The 21,527-nt window shown below is 39.0% G+C and overlaps 1 protein-coding gene across 1 annotated transcript in view; it reads right to left on the reverse strand.

The window, feature by feature from the left end:
• Positions 1-482: 482 nt before the first annotated feature.
• The window catches only part of ARHGAP28 (Rho GTPase activating protein 28), a 78,246-nt gene continuing 57,201 nt past the window's right edge, over positions 483-21,527 (reverse strand). Inside the window, exons 6-15 of the mRNA XM_041399423.1 lie at positions 19,103-19,268; positions 18,899-18,990; positions 17,466-17,543; positions 13,991-14,153; positions 12,735-12,817; positions 9,501-9,698; positions 8,664-8,807; positions 6,968-7,122; positions 6,247-6,311; positions 483-4,422 (exon numbers count right to left, since the gene is read on the reverse strand). Of these exons, the coding sequence (XP_041255357.1) occupies positions 4,331-4,422; positions 6,247-6,311; positions 6,968-7,122; positions 8,664-8,807; positions 9,501-9,698; positions 12,735-12,817; positions 13,991-14,153; positions 17,466-17,543; positions 18,899-18,990; positions 19,103-19,268 (1,236 nt within the window). The 3' untranslated portion in view covers positions 483-4,330. The remainder of the gene's footprint in view (positions 4,423-6,246; positions 6,312-6,967; positions 7,123-8,663; positions 8,808-9,500; positions 9,699-12,734; positions 12,818-13,990; positions 14,154-17,465; positions 17,544-18,898; positions 18,991-19,102; positions 19,269-21,527) is intronic.

A 21,527-nucleotide genomic window follows, 5' to 3' on the forward strand; every position in this document is an offset into this window, starting at 1 on the left:
GTGACAAATGTGTTTCATACTTTAATATGCATCTATAACAAACATAGTTCTTTGCAAATTACTTCCATCTTCCCCTCCCTTTTTTTTTTCTCTTTGAACTACCAGTATTTTTGTTTGCTCCTTTCAATTTTATTTGGCTTTTACTATGCATTTGTACAATTTGTTCTAATGTTAATTTTTGTCTAAGTATTTTGTACTAGTTTAAAAAAATTCTGGCTGAAATGAAACTCCAAAGCAGTTTGCCATTGCTGTCAGGATTCCAAGCAGTGTGTTTTGTGCATTGCATAGTGGTAGTCCAAGGGAAGAGCTCCTGGAGCAAAGAGCTCCTCCACTTCAGCAAGGGCGGCAAAATGTGGTCCTCGGTACAGCTGTTCAGGCGCTGTAACAACACAGTTGCTTCTGCAAGTTTTTAAGTTGCTTTTCTGCCCCCTGCTTCTATCCAAAATATACGTGGTTAGATTTGAAGAGCTGGCTTTGTTGTATTGTTTTTATTTTTGACATGGATACAATACAGTGGACACACCGCTGTACAAATACACTTACATGTTGGCGTACTTCAACAAAACACATAACATAATGAGGATTGTAGGGGAAACGTACATACAAACACTTCACTTTGATTAGTGGCATTGTATTATTTTCCAGAGAAGACACACATGAACAGAAACCCATTGAAAAATAAAAATTAAACACTGTATGTTTGTATTCATTGTCTATTAACCCCAACATCTGATCTCACAAGGTTCACATTACAAGCATAATTTAGGCAACGTGTTTTGGATAAAATTTCATCCATATCCTGAAATATGTATTTTACTAGATCTTTTTTTTGTCATTTCAAATCTTGCCTCATACAAAAAAAAATACTTTGTCAGCCTTAATATTAAATTGATAATAGATTAAGTAGTAAATGTCTAAGCCAAAACATTTTTCCTGGAAAATGCAGAGTGAGGTAGTTAATATTATACATGGACACAGACACATTTGCACACACGCACACTTTCTAATGACATTCACTGCATATACAGGTTAAAGCATTCCAGTCTGTTTTGCAACACCTGCTTTTTACAATACTCTCTCTCTATGTGTTGATATGCAAAATGCTGTCCTTGTAGAACCATGGAGTATATAAATGCTTGAGGCATCTTTGGAATTTCAGTAAATTTCTCTTTGCTTGCTACCACTTTCTTACTAATAGCTTTCCACGTATGTTACTCTTTGTTAGGTGACAATCCTCTTGCAACTTAGTTTTGACTTCAATTTCTGTTAGGAGAAACAAAATTCCCCACGCCTCCAACCAGCATCTTGAAATACAAGACCTAAAGTTGAGATCTCATATTTCAAAATACCATTGAACTTGTTCCATTTGCATGTCTGCTGCATATTAAATCAAGTTAGTGTACCAAAACAATAAAAAACAACTTAATGTGGAACAGTATTTACCACTACACATGGGTCATTAGGGCCACTTGTATCAAAAGAGAATTCTGACATTCTTTTCCAGAGACAGGAGGTATTTGGCCACTCTATGTAGAATCTAATTCATCTGCTAATATGCATGTCTCACAAAGTTATAGGCAGTTTCAGCATAAAACAAGAGCTCACAGGGTGGATTTTATGACATCATATTTGACTTTCCTAAGTTGTGAAGTGGTAAAAGTCTTCCAAAACTCCCTTGTATTCTATACAGAATGTGGGGAGATCTATTTCAGAAATATCATTGATGAGGTCCAGAAGATGCTGAGCAAGTTGCAGCATGAGCACAGGGCTGCTCTGTCTTTTCCCTTGCACAGCCATTGAGAACACAGAATGAAGTGAATGGGCAAGATGGAGGAGGTCAATGCATTTGTCTGAAAGTATTGTAGGAAGTTAGCTCATTTGCTATGACACTGCAAATTACTTTCTTACTGTTTAGGCTTTCTGTATAGTCACAGAATGCCTTTTAGTCGGCTATAGATACAATGATGCTTAGCATTTATCTGACTCTCTTTATATTCAAAGCACTTTCCACATAAAAAGCCTTTGCTGAGTTTGTTCTTCCCAGATGGATGTTCATTATTCCTGATCTGCTCAGGGAATTGTTTGGCTACACCTGAGAGTAGAATTTAACTCAACTAATTCTCGTGTTGCATTTATGTGAAAGCACTAGTCCTGCTTTACAGCTGACATTCAAGGGCAGCATAAGCACAAAGAGCTGTCCATTGCCACAGAGGGAGCTAAAGGGCATCGGGAGCAAAGCACAAGGCAAAACGTTTATGCTTAGTCCTATAAACAAGCCACAGACCTACTATCTCTTGTATACTTAAAATAAATAGTTTTCAAAATAAGGAGTGTATTCTATAATAGAATTGTCCTGTTTTGTTTTTCTGGCTGCAACTGTGTCTCCTTTAGTGTTAAGAAGAAAAAGGAAAAACAAAAGAAAAAAAAAAACCAAACAAACAAGAACAACAACAAAAACCTACCCAAAAAAACCCCCAAAAAACAAACCAAAACACCCAAACAAATAAAAACCAAAACAAAACAAAATAAAAAATGTGCCAAAACAATCAGAAAGTTAAAAATGTCACTGTTCTAAAGAAAATGTTGCTAACTTTTTATCATTTTTTATCAAGAAGACAAGAAAGCCCTCTGTAGACATTATTGTTGCTGGTGAACTTCCTGATTCAATGTTGATTTCTTTCACTGACCACTGACAATGAAAATTAACTACTGGAGAACACGATAACCTTGACACATTTTAGAGGGTCTGCTTCTGGGTCAGATCCTCATTGCACAGCTCCAGCAGAGCATCACAAGTTACAGGCCTTCTCTGCAGAACAGCAGACTTTATTCACCTCCAGTTCACCTGGAGGACTTGGTTCAGAGTGCTTTTTAGTTGCTATGTAATAAACAGAGCTTCTGCCTCATCCTTGTGTCCAGATCAAGAACAAAAATCATTGCTCAGGCTGGGGATGGTTTCATTGTGCAACAATGATGGGGACATTGCAGTGCAGTTGAAGTCATTGGTTCCCAATTATTGCATATGACACAGATGAAAAAAAACACTTGCTCTTTTACAGAGATTTGTGATTTCTTTACTCAACAAATCTCTTTTAGTTCAGCACAGCCCAAAGTGAGATGACTGAACTCCGTTTGCTCTTGTGACTAGCTCCAAATAAGACATCCTATCTGACATTCCCAATTCAGTGGCAGCCCACTATTCTCCTGTCAGCCTGTTTGTTTGCTTAGACTGCATGCCAGCTGCAATTTGCTATGTATTTGTAAAACCCCCAGCACAACTGGGCCTAGATTGGCTATGGTTTTAAAGATCTAATGTGTAAATTATTAAATCCCTTTTCTCATTGGAAGCCCTGTTTCTTCTCCATGCTGTATTATACAAGACCTGAACAAAGATCTCTCTTGTTGATGCAGCTGAAGAGTATAAAAATTGCTTACATATTAAAGCTAAAATAAACAAAATAAAAAGAATTAGGTTACAAATTAGAAACTATAATGTTTAACAAAAAAAGGTGATGACTGTAAGCGGCACCATTAACATGTCTCATAGTCTGGCATTACACAGATTTAATTCTGAGAGTATCAAGTAAAAGGCAGAGCTAGGGGCATATGCCCCTCCTCACCTGAAACTTGTGTGACAGGGGAAGGGAGGGGAGCGTGCTTTGTGGCACTACAATTGCACACAGCTGGGGGACCCAGACAGATAATTTTGGAAGACTGGTAGTGAGATATACAGTGGTAGGTACACTGAGCAGTACAGCTGTTTGTAGTTCCTCCTCCTGCCTCCCTCCCCCAGCATCAGGTACTCATGAGGACCGACTGAGAGACACAAGCATTGCAGTAACAAACACTGTATGGGTTTACTTTCAGGAGAAAGGTTTGGTTTTCACACTGCTCTCTTGTAACTACTGGATGTTGAGCTCCCACCTTCCATGTCTGACAGACACCTTCCCTTCTCCAACATCTGTCATGCTTCTGTGTCATGCTGTGGTCAGTAGTGTTTCATTCATCTGATGCCACTGCATTATTTCCAAAAATTGTTCTAACACCAGGTCAGGAAACAAACACCGTACCTTGGTCTGCCCTCCTCGTCTCCTGGGCCAACTGGCACAAGTGTAATCCATATGAAAGCACAACTAATGTGATATTTTTCCGATGGTGTGGAAGCTGGAATACCAAAAGTACTATGTGCTGACCATCAGTTGGACAGTACAGTAAGAAGGAATGATGTCCTGTGGATACCATTTCGTTATGTCTCTGCAAGAGCTGCTCCAAATGACAGGCATCACTCTTGTCCATTTGGCTTTTGTCCAGTATACTGCTGCCTTCTGCTTCAGCTGGCTTTTGGTTTTATCACCCATTCTGCCTGAGGATTTGCACGGTAGACATCTAGCATGAATGCATCTGGATCCAAACAGTGCTGACCTGAAAAAGAAATTGTCAGCCATGAATCATAAGATGTTCTGAGCACACAGGGACAGAGCTGTGTTAAAATGTTCTTGAATGTTTCTCTGACTTGCACCCAGCAAGCCTAGTTTGGAGTGTCCATCCAGCTAACATCTTGCCTGGATACAGAGAGGTCCTTTGGTAAATTTGTCAGTGATTTTACTCTGTGACAGTCATGAATTCACTGCCACTTCCAGGCAGGATGTCCTACATTACACTGAGTAATGGACAAGACATTTAGTCAAATGGTGAGTATGGTCTCTTTAGAAGCATCAACAACACTGTTAGTGCAAGTGCTACAGTATGGGGGGTTTTATTTCTTTGGATTTACTGAGCTGGAATTACAACTCTCTGACTTCTACACTATTTTTAAATGCTGAAAAAGTAGCTCTGTAAACAATGCGTTCCCATACAGTAGGATCTTGGAAAGAAATGCAGGGACTCTAACAAGGTTTTTGGGAGTTGCCAATTTGCTGGTTAAAAAAATCCTCTGCACTCTGGCTGTGTTTTAATCACCATTAGCTGGTGATTGGGAAGTTGTGGCTGCCTTTGCCTGAATGAGGATTTCGTGCCTCTTAGTTGAGTAATAAGGCAATAAATTCTAGAGTTAAGTTGATTTGTTGGACTGTATTGCTTTTACATGGGGTAATGAAGTAATTCCACTGGTAAGGTTACTTTGCTGTGACACAAGATTATGGTAAAATTTTTGTACAGTTACTTATAAGGTCACTGGGGTCCTAATGATTTTATTCAAGTGAAAGCAATATAAATGAATTAATGCATAATCAGCGGACTAAGGTACCCTGAAGGATCTAGGACTATAAAAATTATTTTAAATGAAGATGCAAATTAAATGCCCCAATTTTTTGGAAGACCATGGTAGAAATATTTGGGATTGTTTCACAAGGTCTTTAGGATAATTTTTCTGTTTTAGCATCAGTTGGTCATCCTGTTTGGACAGGCAAAACAAATCACTAATCCAATTTAGTTTTTTGTTATCATCAGTAATAAAGACTGATTCCTGATTACTGCTGAAGTAAGTCTGTGATATTTTGTAATAACTTTACAGAAAGTCTTTAAAGCCGAATCTAGAAGAAATAAGGAATAATCCAATCAAGTAATTCACAACTGACTCCAACAGAGCATCCAGAATTTTGGCATGAACAGAGAAAGGATTGTGTAATATCAAATTAAAATATGTTTTTTGACCTTTAGGCCAGAAACCTGTGGGGCAAGCCACTATTGTTGTTATTATAAGAAGTGTCATGAAACAGAAGACGACAAAAGCCCTATTGCAAGGAATTTGCAATGTAAATAAAGCACACAGATTAGTGTGAGTACAGAGCACCCATATATGCAGGGGCTGCATTCACAATTCTGTGGGTCTTTCTTTGCGGGAGGTTAACACTTATAGACAGTAAGAAAGAAAGAGGTCTTGGAAAAATGCTTGACAGCAAGGTGGAATGTGCTTGCAAGAGGAAGACTAAGAATCTCTTAACCATGGAAAAATGCTCAGTTACAAGAGTGAGAGAGGTAAGCAAAAGGTCAGATGAATTTGGCAAGACTGGAAGAAGTGCTGCTGAGATCCAGCCACCGGGTTCATCCTCTCCTGTGGGGTACCCCTCCTGTCACTCTGGAGCTGGAATAAATTATGACATTGATTGTAACAGCTTTTGGGTCAGGCTCCTTTCCTCCATATGGACTGGAGGATAGGAGAGACCCAGCTGTGTCAAAACAATGCTGCCCTGAGGTATTTTAGGAGGTTAAGGACATTCAGAATTAATTTTCAAAATTGAGACCTACCAATATTTCCTCCAATTTCATGTAAACTTTGGATCTGGCCTCTCACGTTCTGTGATGATCCACGGCTAGGATAGAAAAAAACCTTTCAGTTTGTCCTTCTGTTATAACCACTGCCTTATCACCCACCATCTATGGTAAGCTAAAGTTTGATATTTTTTCCCCTGTGAACTGCCTTATCAAAACCAACAACTTCTACCAAATGGACCACTACAGAATAATGAATCTGCCACAGAGGTAGATTACTGCATCACAATCAACCAAATCTTCTATACTATTTATTTTCTATTGTTCAAAGAACAGAATTCTGTGGTAACATGGGAAGACTCTGTGGAAAAGACTTTCAGACACAATTTACCATTTCCCATAGCTGTTAATAATTATTACCTTACAGAAATAAAAACATTCTAGACTTATGGATAGATGTAAAACAATCCCTTAGGGTTCTCTATGTGGCAAGTCTATAAAATGTATGTATAACATACATTTTTAGTAGTGTGTAAGGGAGGGCAGATTGATTCTATACAGGAGCCAATTATTAAGTAAAATAAAATGAGTAAGATAAGTGGTTAAAATTTCTTTGATTGACACAACCATAAATTAGCAATTTTAGATTAGAAAAAGAGTTATTGCAACACAATGAATCTTTGAAGAGGGAGCAATCTGTTCATTTATAGTTCTGACATTGTTGTTCAGGAAAAACAAAATGTTCTGCTTTACCCACCTGTTTTCACAGTGGAATCGAGCCAGGATGTCTTTGGCTTTTGTTTGGCTGTTGAGTTGAATTGCCATAGAGACTTTTGAATGCAGTGGAGCATAAACTCTTATCACCCCCTCGGGTATGTCAGACTGCAAGTATGGAGGGAAAGTGACAGCTCCCTAAAATCAATATTCAATAGAGTAAGTCTAAGGCAAATACTGCTCTAGCTCAATTTGGAAGTAGTTCTGCAACCTCATTTGAGGTTGCTTGCAAAACTCACTGTCCTGCATTCTCTTGGCTATTCAAAAGACATTTACAGTCATACAAATGCAAATTTGCAGACACAAATCAGATCCAACACAAAGACACAAACTCTTTGGTAAGTAGCACATAAATGCACACAGGGTAAAGCCCTTGAATTGTAACTTCAACTTATTTTTGTTAACATTGGTCAGTGAGCCAACTGCTTATTTAAAAACATAAAAATTATTAAGAATATCTGTTCTTCCTTCTAAAGATGAAATTCTCCTGAGGCATAAAAATCCAGTTCTCTGTTTCTGCTTCCTATAACTTCAACTAGATTGAAGTGTGTGTACAGTAAAACATCAAGTACCATATGGTTTCTGTTAATTTGAAATTTGACCTTGTGTAGGGTTCAAATGATCATCTATGAAGTTTATGCACTCTTCCATGATTAATGGTGGATAAATCAATTAGCAAGGTTTGCATTCCAGTTCTAATCCAGTTAATACCATGCTGACCAGAACACAATAGTCTCTCCAGTCTCTGTCTCTGTGTAATTTAGAACATCTGAGACCTGGGGATTGCGTTAAGTGCTCTCAACATTAAACTCAGTTATCCAAACAGAGTCTGCCTCCAATTTACCCTTCATATTTCAGCTCCTTGCCATGACTACCCTCATTTTTATTAGATGTAAAGCCAATTACTCCGATCAATGGACTTGTCTTCCCAAAGGTGCAATGACTTCAGTAATTGACTCTCCTCAGAGAAGGAGTCTATCTATGTTCATCCCAGGCTGAAATTAACTTTGCAGCACAGTGATCTACACGGCCAATTTAAACAAACATCTCTGTCTCCATCTGCAGCACCAATGTATGTCCTACCCTACCTAAAATACTTCAGTCAGTGCTGGCAAATTCTTGAGAAAGGTGAATTAGAATGTATTCACCATTCATACATAACATTTATCTTTCTACATTTTCTCCCATTCATTACCTTTTGCATTTTCTCTCTTGTGGCTCTAGGTGGCTCATTCTCTATTTATCATAACCTTGTGATATCATTCCTTCCTAATTTATCTTTTCTTTTGTTCTTCCAGACTATTCTTCAATGACTATAGAATCCTTTACCATTTTCTTGATTACTTCTACAATTCACCAGTCTTCATTCTTTTAAACTTTCATGGAAGACTCTCTGTCAGGGACAGTCCACATATAACCATTTCTCATGAAGCAGGTTAAAAACCAGCTTGGCAGCTTTGGCTGCTGGAAATTATTCTGCCTTCCTTACCTTTTCTCCATCAATTCCCAAAACTTTGTATACTCAAGAGTGTTAGAGTGGGAAGCACACTTTTCAAGATAACTCTCAAATCAGCTTATTTTGTATGGTAAAATTTCCTCCCCACACCCAGAATCTTTAATAAGATAAAGGAGGGAGGCTGTTTAAAGCTGGCCTTAAAACCTGTATCTTTTTATCATACCTCTGGTCTTTCAGGTCTCTCCCGTTCCATAGTCTTTCTCCTCAGAAGTTTTCTAACTCCTTTGTCAAACATCAGCTGTCTCTTACTGTTGTTCATGGCTGCCTCATTCATTTTCCTCACTTGGGAAATCAGGAAGGATGGGACCTAGAAGGAGAAAACCAGATCTGAGAATATACAGTAATTTTTCCCTAATGTGTTGGTTTTTGAGAGGGGCACCAAATTTTAGGCAGCAGCAACTCTGTTTATTCCCAGAAGATACATGCAATCAGCAGCTTCCTCTAACAACCTACAGTTATTCCTTTGGCGAAACTGTTCCTCTTTCATGCCATATGAAACTTTAAAGTGATGTTTGCAGCTGCAGGAGGTAAGCCTTTGCAATCCCCATTATACTTTCCCTCTGTTAGAAGCAAACAAGCTGAGACTGTCAATATCTTGGGGCCAATCTTCAAAAGTCCAAAAAGTTGTACACACTTTTGTCCCATTTTATTGTGGGCTACATTTTAAACAGACATCCAATCACATTCAAGTTTGGACATATCACCTACACATCCAGATGAAACCATTCTTCTATGCATCACTCTACATAAACAATGGTGTGGGAGAGGTACTTCCAGAAGGCAACTGATGCTAAAATAGGTGTCTTAGAGAAGTAAGGTAGCTCTCAATCCAGAAATATCTGCTACAGTGCCTCATTCTAAATATGGAAGACTCCAGTCAGTTTCCAAAGAAACTGTTTCTCCTTGGAAGGTCTGTTTATTCTGATTTCTGCACATGTCCTGCATATAGCAAAGTACTGCACTGAAATGGGACCATGAAGGGGGAACCAGCACTACTCACTGTCCACAGGATGTCCTGGTACCGGATTAAAAGCCGCACAATGTGCGCGGTGGTGGCAGCTGCTTGCATTTCTTGTTGGTTTGCACGTTTCCCTTTGTAGATAAAGAGGTTTGGTGCAACAATCATAGACACATTCCACAAATTCATCTTGTTTTTCCCTTCATTAGCAACCACCTTCTTCAGGAACTGAAGAAAGGCCTGGAAAAAAACAATACTTGTTTAATTTCAGGAAATAATTTACTTTTGAAATGCAGCATTTTCAAATGCACATCTGGCTGCTTTATTGGCACTTGGAAGTGAAATTTAGTTCTTTTTTCATTGTATTTGGATTACTCTGATATTTGCTGTTACAACAACCTGTGTCAAGCACAGAGGAATAGTTAATGTTATCGAAACACACTTTAATATATTATCTGTCACTTAGACCATAATCCCAAATTTATAAGGCAAATACAGTGTCTACAGTAGGGCTCTGAATCCTATAGTAAGGTAAGATGTACATGTATTTCAAGGGAATAGTTACTTTCTTCATAGATTACCAAGTGTCCATTTTGATGTATCTAACCAATGCTTTTTATATCACAGTCACTTGGGGTGATTAGTCTCTCCAAATCTGCACCAGTCCCACATGTAATACAACCTGAAATTTCTGCCAGCAACCCTCAAACTTTTATTCAGGGTTAACAAAAGCAAGAAGAGCTAAGTGGTTGTTCACTGACTTTACTTCTGCACGTTTGGCAGAGTCCAAGGAAATTAATTTCCCCTTTTGGGTAGTTTATTCAGAACTTTGATTGAATGATTAAATAGCAGACTGCAGCTGTGGTTAGAGTTGGGGTCTACCAATGAGTCCTTCTGCAATATTGTTCTGGTTTCAGCTGGGATAGAGTTAATTTTCTTCTTTGTGTCTGGTACAGGGCTGTGTTTTGGATTTAGGATAAGAAGAATGTTGATAACACACTGATGTTTTAGCTGTTGCTAAGCAGTGTTTACACTTGAGTCAAGTGTAATCTTTAGCTTCTCATGCTGCGCTGCCAGCAAGGGGGCTGGGGCTGCACAAGGACTTGGGAGGGGACAGACCCTGGAGAGCTGACTCCCAAGGGATATTCCATACTATATGGCATTGTGCTCAGTATCTAAACTGTGGGCAAAACTGGTCTTGGCCTCTACTCAAGAACTAGCTGAACATCAGTCAATGAGTGCTGAAAAACGGCACTGTGCACTATTTGTTTTATGTGTTCTAATTAATTAATCATTATTATTTTCCCATTCATTTCTGTCCTATTAAACTGTTATTGTGTCAACCCATTAATTTTACTTTTTTTCAAATTTTCTCACCCATCTCACTGGGAGGGGGGAGGAATGAAGGAATAGCTGTGTTGGCTTTAGATGGAGTAGAACTAATTTTCTTCATGCTGATTGGTATGGGGTTATGTTTGGGACTTGTGCTGAATACAGTGGTTATAATATAAATTTTTTTGTTATTGCTGATTAGGACTTGCTTAGAGCCAAGGCCTCTTCTGATTTTCATACTGCCACACTGCTGAGATGCAGGAGAAATCAGGAGGAAACATGGCCAGGACAGGTGACCAAAGGGATATTCCAGACCATGTGACATCATGCTTAGTGTAAAAAGGTGGGAGGAAGATGAAGGAAGGGTCCCGGGAACTTTTGGAGTGATGGCATTTGTATTCCCAAGTAACTGTTACATGATTGAGATCAAGCCCTGTTCCCCCGGTGTTGGCTGAACACCTGCTTGCCCATGGGAAGTGGTGAGTTCCTTTTTATGCTCTGCTTTCATGAACAGCCTTTGTTTTCCTATTAAATTACATTTATCTCAACTCATTAATTTTCCAGCTTTTACACTTCTTATTCTCTCCCTGATCCCACTGATGGGGGAGTGAGCAAGAAGCTGACGTGCTTGGTTGCTGGCTAGGGTTAAACCATGACAGGTATTAGCTGCCTCTTGGTTAAACCATGAAAACCATACCATTAAAACCACTGTCTTGTACCCTAACATAGCAATTAAAACATTTTTACAAACCCAAGAATTACAAAGTAGAAACTGTGTTGGAGAAGTTTCTAAAACCTCATCATAGACAAGAGAGGGAAGCTGTGTAGAGTTTTGTCATCACTTCTATTTTTGTACAGAAACCTAATTAATAATAGAGTAATAATTAAGACTACTTCTCTAGCATGTGTTTTACTTATGCAGCTCTATATCCACATGAACTTTGGTAGCAGAAAAAAACCCATTCTTTACAGAGCACTAGTAGACTTTCAGGTACTTTGAAGACAGTTGTTTTCTTGTTCTTTGTTACTGTATAAATAAATACAGGTAAAGAAGGCACCTGAACTCATAAGGCTGTGTCTAAACTGACTAGTGAAAGGCTTTCAGAGGTGGGAGACCTGCATGGTCCTGACGAGCAGGGGACCTGGTGAAATGTCTGGAGGTTCCCAAGCAGCTTGTTCATTCAGGTTTCCTTGATGTAGAGAGAGGCCCAAAGATGCAATCAGCATCTCTTAGGGTCAGGACATAGCTGCAGTCAGATCTGGGAGCTCCCCAGCATACAAAATGCTTGTAGCCACTGTGTATCGGGAAGAAGTACATGGGGGTGGGCACAGGTTTGTAAGGCAAGGCAGCTGAGGGTGAGCTCCTGACATCTCTACTACAGATGCATGTTTTTACTTTGGACTACATGCTGCAGTCTGGTCCAGTGCCCTGAAAGCTCTTCCAGGGCTTTCCAGTACCAGGAGTGCACTAGGCAAGCTCCTGCAGGGCAGCTTGTACTACAGATGCACGTTTTTACTTTGGACTACATGCTGCAGAGTCTGGTCCAGTGCCCTGAAAGCCCTTCCAGGGCTTTCCAGTACCAGGAGTGCACTAGGCAAGCTCCTGCAGGGCAGCTTCTCTTTTACATTCATCCTGGAGAATTTCAGTTATACAGAAAATCCAGAAACTGGACTTCCTTTGTCCAAACTAAGTGAGGAATATGCCTATTTGAAATGCGTGCTCCATAAAAATGATGCCTGAGATCCAGCAGCTGGATACCCCCAGCAACTATTTCTTAATTGCTTGTAAAAGAGATGACAGTCAGTAAATTTGAACATATTTTCAGGGAAATAATCAAAAACACAGACAAATACTCTTCTGGTGTAGCATCTGAAAAAAATGAGTCTCTCATTTAAAAGTCAAAAGCATCACAGATGGCAGGTGATAGCAAATGAAGAACTCACCTTGGCTGTGTCTCTGTTGGCTTCAGGCATCAGCATGATCAACAGATGCAAAGCTTGTAGTTGTAACTTGATCTTGGAGATTTCTAAGGACATGAATAATTAATGGTTTTGAAATCCCAACTGCTACTGGTTTGTTCTAAAAACCTTGTGTGTCAGCAGTTCTAGACATACCAGCTAGTGCCTGGTTGAGACTAGCATGACTAGGTGTTGATTAACCATACACTTTTCCCCAAATAAAAAATCACCTTAATGAGTGGGTTTTTCCTCATCATCTTGGATCTTTGTCACACAGGGACAAAAGGTGCTATAAAATCCTATCTACATAGTAACAATCCAGTATTTTTTAGTACTAGCTAGTTTCTCTTAGGTATCTGTGTATTTGTTGTAGGGAATAAAGTCACTTTATTCTGCACAGACATCTCCTGTTCAGTCTTCTCCAAACTGCTGAGCCATTGTAACTGCATGCAGCCTGGGACTCATAAGGAGTCCACACACACTCAGGTATGTGAAGTTTATGGAAAGAGGTCACCTCCTTCTGCCCTTTAAGCTACTCATGGAGACACTGAAAGCATGACTGCAACCCTGTGTGAAGATCCTGAGTTTTCTGTACCAATTTGCTAATAAATTGACCATCCTGAGACTTTCAGTCTGTCCTAGCTTGAGTGACTTCACAGTGAAGTCATAGGTATGGCAAGGTACAATTGCATTCTTCCTGGAGGAGAAATGAACAAAATGTACTGAGATTGAGAGGGTGTATGTACACTGAAAACAAAGCCCAGCTGCCTGAACCTTGCTGTGCTCACACGTATCTCTGTACCAATGACCTGACCTCAACATAAACTTTAACAGAAATAAAAAAGGTCCAGTAGGTCCAGCAGATAAAGTACAGTGATTTGAGTTTACCTTGCAGAAATTTTCGTTTGTGAAACCTACAATTAATGTGAATCAGAGTCTGTACATGGAAGTTATTACTCAGTCACTGTTTGCTCACAGGTTCCAAATTTTACATTAAACAGTGGTTTTGTTCACATAACAAGCTTATGCTATTAGCTGAATGCAGACACCTTTCCCTTTTTAAAACAAAACCTTGCAGAAAATTAAAATGCCTAGGCAAAGCACTGGGTCTGTTTTTCTCTCTACTTCAGAGGGAGAAAAAAAGACTTTTCTCTTTGTACTTCAGAGAGAGAAAAAAAATGTAATGTCTACTCTTGCTTTTTACCATATTATCAATCCATACTAACTCCATTTCCACATACTTTCTACTAGTGTGATGAATGCAGGCAGATATTCTACTGTGAAGAGTGGGCTTGGGAGTTCTCTTATAAACATTTTTAGCAGACCCGCTGCATCATTATTTCGTACTTGGTCCCAGTCAAAAGTGTCTTCATAAAATTTTGCCTCAAGTTCTTGATGGAGATTCTGAAAAATGAAAGAAACATTTGGCCTTCAGTCATTGCTGCTGATCCAGCACTTTGTGATCACTTCAGGAATCCCATTGCAAGCAGCAGACAGGTTTGCACAGTACTTGAACTAAAGCAGCCCTAACCCAGTGACAGCCATGTGGAGCTCACATCAGGCTAACAAGTCAAGTTCCTGCAGATATTTGGCAACCCAGGCTAAATTTGGTTTGCTATATCTAGATTACTGCCAGTGAACAATTTGAACCATCTTAAAGCAAGGAATTTTGTGCAATGTCTCAGAACTAGAAGCAGAAAACTCAGTTAGCATAGCTAACCTTTTTGTTTAAAACACTCTCCAGAGGTTTTGACCCTTAAGTCACCAAGGAGTGGTGTTTCTTTCTCATTGCCAGTGAAATTGCTAGATACTCTGAATCCATGGGCCTTGAACAAATGGCTTAAAATTCAGGTCTCCCCATCTTTGAAAGGAAGTTTTATGTTAGGATAATTATAGTTAGATTTGGTCAAATTGTAGAAAAATAAAGATTCAAAACCATTACTGTCCTAAAAAACCATAATGAATAAAAAAACCCCCCAAACCTCTAAAAACACAGGAGAGATGTAAGATAGAATTGATGATGATATCATTTTGAGTTCCCATTTAACCCCCATGTTCTCCAATGGCAGCATCCTGCTCCATAACAGAGGTCAGTAAAGTTCTGGAGGGTCACTATCCAGTGTTCAAAACATGTATGTGAAAGGGAAATACTCAGCAAAGTTCCTAGTAGCAACAGGATTTTGCTTCCAACCCAGGTCACCGTTCTCAAAATGCAAGCTTCTCAGAAAATTATCCAATTAAAAAGATTGAAGGACAGTATTTTAATATAAGGATGCCCATAAATAATGCAGCTTCCACAATTACTACTGGCCAAACACTGTCCTATCAAACACAGAAAGTTTGTTGCTGCTTTTTATGACACCATTTTTGACAAAATATATCTGTAGCAAATATCTGGTTTCGGATTTTGTCAGTTGTACTTTAATATTATGCAAAAAGTTCAGTCCATTCAGGCAGAAAAGCTTTTAAAAATGAATTCTGCTTGCCACGTCTCACATGAATGGAAGGAAATTACATATCAAGTACAGTCACACATAATGAAGTAGAATAGTTGCATAAATGGAAGTAGAAAGTCGTTCAGGATTTGGCATAAAATGCTACAGTCTCATTTTTACTAGCACATTTTATTGGTTTTAATCTGGGCTATCTCAGCTTCCTCTGTATCCACATCCTTTGCACATAATCAATACAAACACCTAGATTGACTTCTCTCCTGTAACTGAATGGAAATGTGGAACAGAAATCCTCACCTCATCAAAAGCACAAGAGGACAGAATTCTACTCCACATTTTTCTGCTGAGAACTGGGAAAAAGTCACAAAAACAGAATGCAAGATTTTGGAAACATAAACATTTTTTATATATATACATATATATATGGTTATATAAATATATATATATCTCCACACAGGTAAGCATGTATTTATACACTCAATTCCCTCCCTTCCCTGCCTTGTATACATGTATCTATGTATGCATCCAATATTTTTAAAATATGTGCTGCAATTTTTTTTAACATAACTGATCCTTCACTAGACTATCATACAGTTTTGGTTCACTGGAGCTTTTGTTACAGAGGAAAACTTGTATTCATTTCTTCTACTCTTTGTTTTATAGAAGAGCAACCTTTAATCATTTCCATATGCCTTTTCTTTCTCCAAACAAGACTGAAATAAAGTTGGAATGCCCTCAGGTCCTAATGTCATAATAATGTATGAAGGCTTTTGAAGGATGAAATCTGGATCTGCTTTGAAAAAATCTCTCTCTTGCTCACTGGTTTGTCGAGCAGACTCAAATGAAACCAAAACTCAAATAGTTTAAACTTTTATATGGGCAGTTTAACTTACCATCTAGTACAGAGGAGTTGCATATGAAGTGATATCTCATAGCAGCTCCCAGGATACAGGTTGTGAAAAAGAAGTGAACAAGACACAGTGCAGTGTATTCAAAGAATATGAAAATAATTGAATTAGAGCACAGCCCTGCTGTGTAATCTCCATGGAAAGACTGGAAAAATTTGAGATTGTGTGAAATAACATTCAATCATTTGTATGAAAAAATGAGGAAGCTGAAAAGTACAGGGAAAGTTAGGAGCTCCCTTCTGCAAGATGTGGGACTTTTCAAGGCTTTGGGGACTTTTATCAATGCACAGAGTCGAAGGAGCTGGGATGCTGCTGCCTATCTTTGGTGTGTTTCATGTAATGCTGCTTGTTCTTATTCAGCCATTTTTTACGATCCTCAGCCCACCCAACTGTTTAGCAATCCCCATGATTTATGTGCCTGCCACAATGTTGAGGCTTCCTGTCTCAGAACACAAAACTAGCTTCCTTGAAGACGAAAAAGTGGGAGTAGGATGCGCTATAAGGTGTTGCTTAAACCGGATGAAAAAAAAAACCAAACAAACAAAAAAAACACAAAACTAGCTTCCTTGAAGATGAAAAAGTGGGAGTAGGATGTGCTATAAGGTGTTGCTTAAACCGGATTTAAAAAAAAAAAAAAGCCTAAGGGAAAAAAAAAAAAGCAAAAATCTGGGAAAGAGATAGACCCTACTAAGCCCAGAAAAAAGCCCAACAAACCAAAAAAATTGCCTTGTTTTTCTCATTTGCCTCCTCCAGCTCCTGGAATGAGGCTAGTCTGGAGAAACAATTGCAAATATTACTGGCCCACAGTGTCAGGTTATTGAGTGCCAATTATACTGTGTTCATAGCCCACAAATAGCCTGTGAAAATGCAGTCCTTCAGGCTGCCAGCAGTGAACAGAGTCCAAATTTCTCTCACTTGGATCATGAAATTGTGAGATCACAGATGATAAATGAAAAATAAAATGACACAGAGGTTAAAACGACAGAATAAGATCTTTATCTGATGTTCACTCAGTTTAGGAACTCTGCATTTCTGAAATAAATTAAAACAGAGATAAGATCACAGCAATTTTGGATGACAGAGATAAACTGAAAGGATGTCTCAAAGTTTTGTGGAGAAAAATCACATTCAGCATCCTCTGTGCTTTATATAGAACATTAACTAAATCAAAGTAATAGACCAAATGGTCTGTGATTTATTGGTTCCCAGGAACTAATCTGACCTTTCACTGGCAGGAGTAGGAATGCTGAGCTACACAGATCAGTATTTATGTGCAGTCTGAATTTGTGTGTATGCTGTATTATTTTACATACAGTCTGTGGTCCAGAAGATGGAAAAATGGCTTGCGTGTATACCTTTACTCTGGAGGCAGATCCAGGAACCCGCAGAATTCCTTCAGTTTCCAAACCTGTTTCCTCAAGCTTGAGCAGCAGCTGAAAGAAGAGACAAAAAAAAATACAGGAAAATACTCAGAAGTGCTTAAGAATACTCCTGACTTTCTTTTCAATCTAGGTAGCCTTGAAACTAATCTGAAAAAGATACATTTATATGGAATCAGCTAATGAAATCCAGTCAGCTCATGTAAATGAATCTGCCTAATTTGTCTCCATAGTCCTGATCCTGAAGTAAGGAGTATGCAGAGTATAGAAAACTGCTAATGCAATAGGACTCTCTGTCCTTGACTTGAGAGTTGGCATGGCTATAGAACAATTAACACATAAATATATTAATGAAACAGCAGATATGCTTAAACACAATGGTGTTTTGAAGGAAAAATAACCTCTGAGAAATGTTTAAGTGTGCCCCAAGGGGCACAATGGAAAGGTCTATAGATAACATAGGTTCTTTGGAACTGAGAACTCTGATTAGAAAACGATCCCAGGATATTTTATTTTCAAATTTCTGTGAATAGAGGACTAAACTTTTCACTCCAACTGGTTATTATAAAAAAAAAAAAAAAAAAAAAGCTTTGATTTTACGTAATTTTGAACATTGAGGGAAAAAAATTAATTTTCCAGCATTTAATCACAGAGCTCTGGATTTTCACCACCAAATGTGCTTCCTGCCCTAACCTTGATTCTTCTAATTTCCAGTGTTATCTTCACAGGACAGCAGTGGAACTAATTGCAAAGTCATGTAAATGCTCAAGTTGTGTCAGTCTTTCCCCTGACACTCCCCAACACTTCTTCTTTTGTCAGTATTTACAAGGAAATCTGTTGCAATTTTGAGTCTCTGTAAATCTGTGCAATTGCACACGTACTTGTGTCTGTGTACCTGCCTCCAAGACACCCACAGAGTATCCCTGTGTGGCCAAATGTCTCATTTAAATACCACTGTCTTGTCATACAAACCTCAGTCAGAAGATTTCACTTCCCTTCTGGAAACAGTAGCCAAGTAACACCTATGGTTTAAAGTAATGTGAAATTAAAACTCCTGAGACTCCTCATCTCTGCCACTTCTGCACACACATAATTTTGCTTGGCTCTCTATTTAATGAAAAAGGAAACAGAAAGACATTTTTTTCCTGAAGTTTCCTGCGTGGTATCACATATTACAAAAATCAAAAGGGGTCCCCACCAGAGATAAAAAAAAAAAACCAAAAAAAGAAGCAGATTTTCTCTCCTTGTCACAAAGTTTTCAAACCACAATATTTTGTCAGACAGTCTCTAGACACCTGCCAGTCTGTAATGCCTACCAGAAACTTCTCTGATCTGATGACTCCTTTGAGTGTCAATGCAAACAGTGGAAAAGCAAATCCTAGTGACCAAGCAGGCCAAGTGATACTCACTTTTTGGAAGATAAGGGGCACTTTTATTCCAGGAACCTTCTTTTGGTCATTCTCCAGCAGTACGGTGAGAGGGACTCCGAAAAGACCATTCTCTTAAAAACATCAACAACAAATGTGACAACAAGGAAACACAGCCTGGTAAGCACCTTCTTTCAAAGCTGATAGACATGAAGGTGGCTGCAAAGGGGATGCCACACACGGTACCTCGTCCCCGCACCCTCTCCACGCGGTTCCTCTTCAGTTCCACGCCCAGCGCGTCGTAGAAGGCCGTGAGCTCGATCAGGGAGAGGTAGCGGATCTTCTTCATGTCCTCGGGAGAGAGGTCCCCAACCTCCGTCAGTCCAAAACGGCTTTTCCGAACAATGAATTTCTACAGTAGAGAGGGGTCACATCTTTACTTGCACCGAAGGTACAGGAAGTGAATTTTTGTTTTAAAAGAGATGCGTGGATGTGATTGGAGGTCATGTTCACGTAGGTGGATAACAATAAAGGGATGAACTATAGCCCTGCAGATTGGCCTGGTGTGCTGACACAGCTGGCATTCACCTGAACATAAATCTGAGCTTCTTGCTCACCAGACACCCTTGCAGTTTGACTGGGAAGTGGTGCTGGAGCACTTCAGTGCCAGCACTTCAGCTGGGACAAATTAGTTACGTGCTTCTTCAAAAGTTTTGCCCAGTTTCTGCAGGATGCAGCATTTTGCTCTGCTCCTGCCTTTGCCAAAACATCTTTGAATGCTGTTGAAGTGACACAGTCATGGATATGGTTCTTTGTCAATTGTGTGTGCAGTGAATCCATGCCTGCTTTGCATAATGCCATTAACTTACGAGGTCTTACAGGGGAGTTACTAAAGATCTGAGGAAAAGCCCAGAAGCAAAACTGCTTAGTTCAGAAGATAACCTGCCAACTTAGGGGCATTTTTTATTACTTCAGAAAGCTTAAAAACAGGACTCCCAAAAGCTAACAAATAATTTATTCAAGTAGACTTAAACTAAATGATACTGAGTAATTTGGGGGTATGTGAACATGTCTACATGTCATGGACCAGAGCCAGGAATGTTGCATCATAACAGATGCATTTGTACAAATGTCAAAAAGAACAAACACCCATCAGTTTCTGACATAACTGTTAGACATAATAACAAAGTCTTATTAAAAAACATGGTAAAAAATGTGCTTTTCAAAGAACTGTGAATCTTTGGTAATGTGCACTTTTTTTACATTTAAACCAGGCATTGTTAGTCAGAGGCATAAATAAATAGTATTACAAAATCATCTCATTCTTTTAGGGAAATGAGTGGAAAGACTCTAGTAATGTTTTGGTTCTGGAGATTTCAGTTCAGTCCTTAGTTTTTTTTAACAAATTTGGACTCAAAAGATTTAAGCCATCTTTAAATTAAGCCAGTCAAACTGATTAAGAAAAAGGTAAACAAAAGAAAAGCCCTCTAAACAAGATCAAAACAAAAATTAAATGTACACCAGATTTCAAAAGGAAGAGAGTACAAAGGACACCTAGATCATGTAGTTTAGGACTTCATAAACTACACTGCATACGGTCTTTCAATAGGGTAAACAATAATTGGGAGACAAAGAATGTAGGGAATGGAATAACTTCTTTATTTGCTGCCTGGGGCATTTTTAGCCCAGGAAATTCCCTCCTTAGAATGCAGTGATTCCACTGTTAGCCTTTTTCTGACACTTCATGTGACAAAGGCTGCATGTGAGTAAGCCTACTGAAGAAACATAAAATACTAAAGAATATCTACATATTTGGATTCCAGCGATGCAAAAAGTGTAAAAGGAGTCAAAACGCAATAAATCACCTTGAAAAAAAGGAAAAAAAACCCAGACTGTATACATATATTTTCTGGGGGGAAAGAGAAAAAATTCTAAGCACTTCAAAACTGATTAAAAAGGGTACTACAAAGATTTTCCACAGTGGCTGTTTGACTCCTAGGGCTCACTATGATGCGATGCTGTGGTTAATACAAACTTTGGGGCTGGCTGTCTTTCTCTGTCTTGTGTCATAATTTTCCAGTGGTTTTTCTTACAGTGGTGTAAGAAAAAAAAAATGCAGGTTTGAAGGAGGCTGTGCTATCCTGAAATTAGATTACTAATGTTTTGGCTAAGGCTTGTGTCAGATATTATGCGATGTTGTTTCTATGTGGGACTGTGCAGTGTACTCAGACTTGTACTTCTGTGGTATCTTCAACTAAGTCACATGGACCATGGTCCCACACTGGAGAAATCACATGCACTTTGGGGAAATCCCTAAGCTCCTGGGGATGTTGAGTTGAATCTTACAGGAGTCAGGGGACTCCCTGCTGCAGGGGACATGCTATTTTATGATAGATTATATCTGTGCAGCTCTGCACACACCAGTAATGAAGTTGGCTACGTTGTCAGGCTCACCCTAGAGAAAGTGTGATGCTGCACAGCCTCCAGCGTAGCCCCATTGTCCCACTGTCCTTCTGAGTGTAGGTGACTGGTTGCTCAGTGTTAGAGAGTGAGAGGTGATTTTTCTGCTAAGGCACATTATGGTCTGAATCATCATGGGAAAAAACCAAACACCAAGAGCAGCAGCAGATGAAGCAAGGGAAAGGCCAACATTAACAGCTATGACTGCTCA

This window comes from Onychostruthus taczanowskii, unplaced genomic scaffold (genome assembly GCF_017590055.1).
Source record: "Onychostruthus taczanowskii isolate IOZ18803 unplaced genomic scaffold, ASM1759005v1 scaffold16, whole genome shotgun sequence".
In the NCBI taxonomy this organism is placed as follows: domain Eukaryota; kingdom Metazoa; phylum Chordata; class Aves; order Passeriformes; family Passeridae; genus Onychostruthus; species Onychostruthus taczanowskii.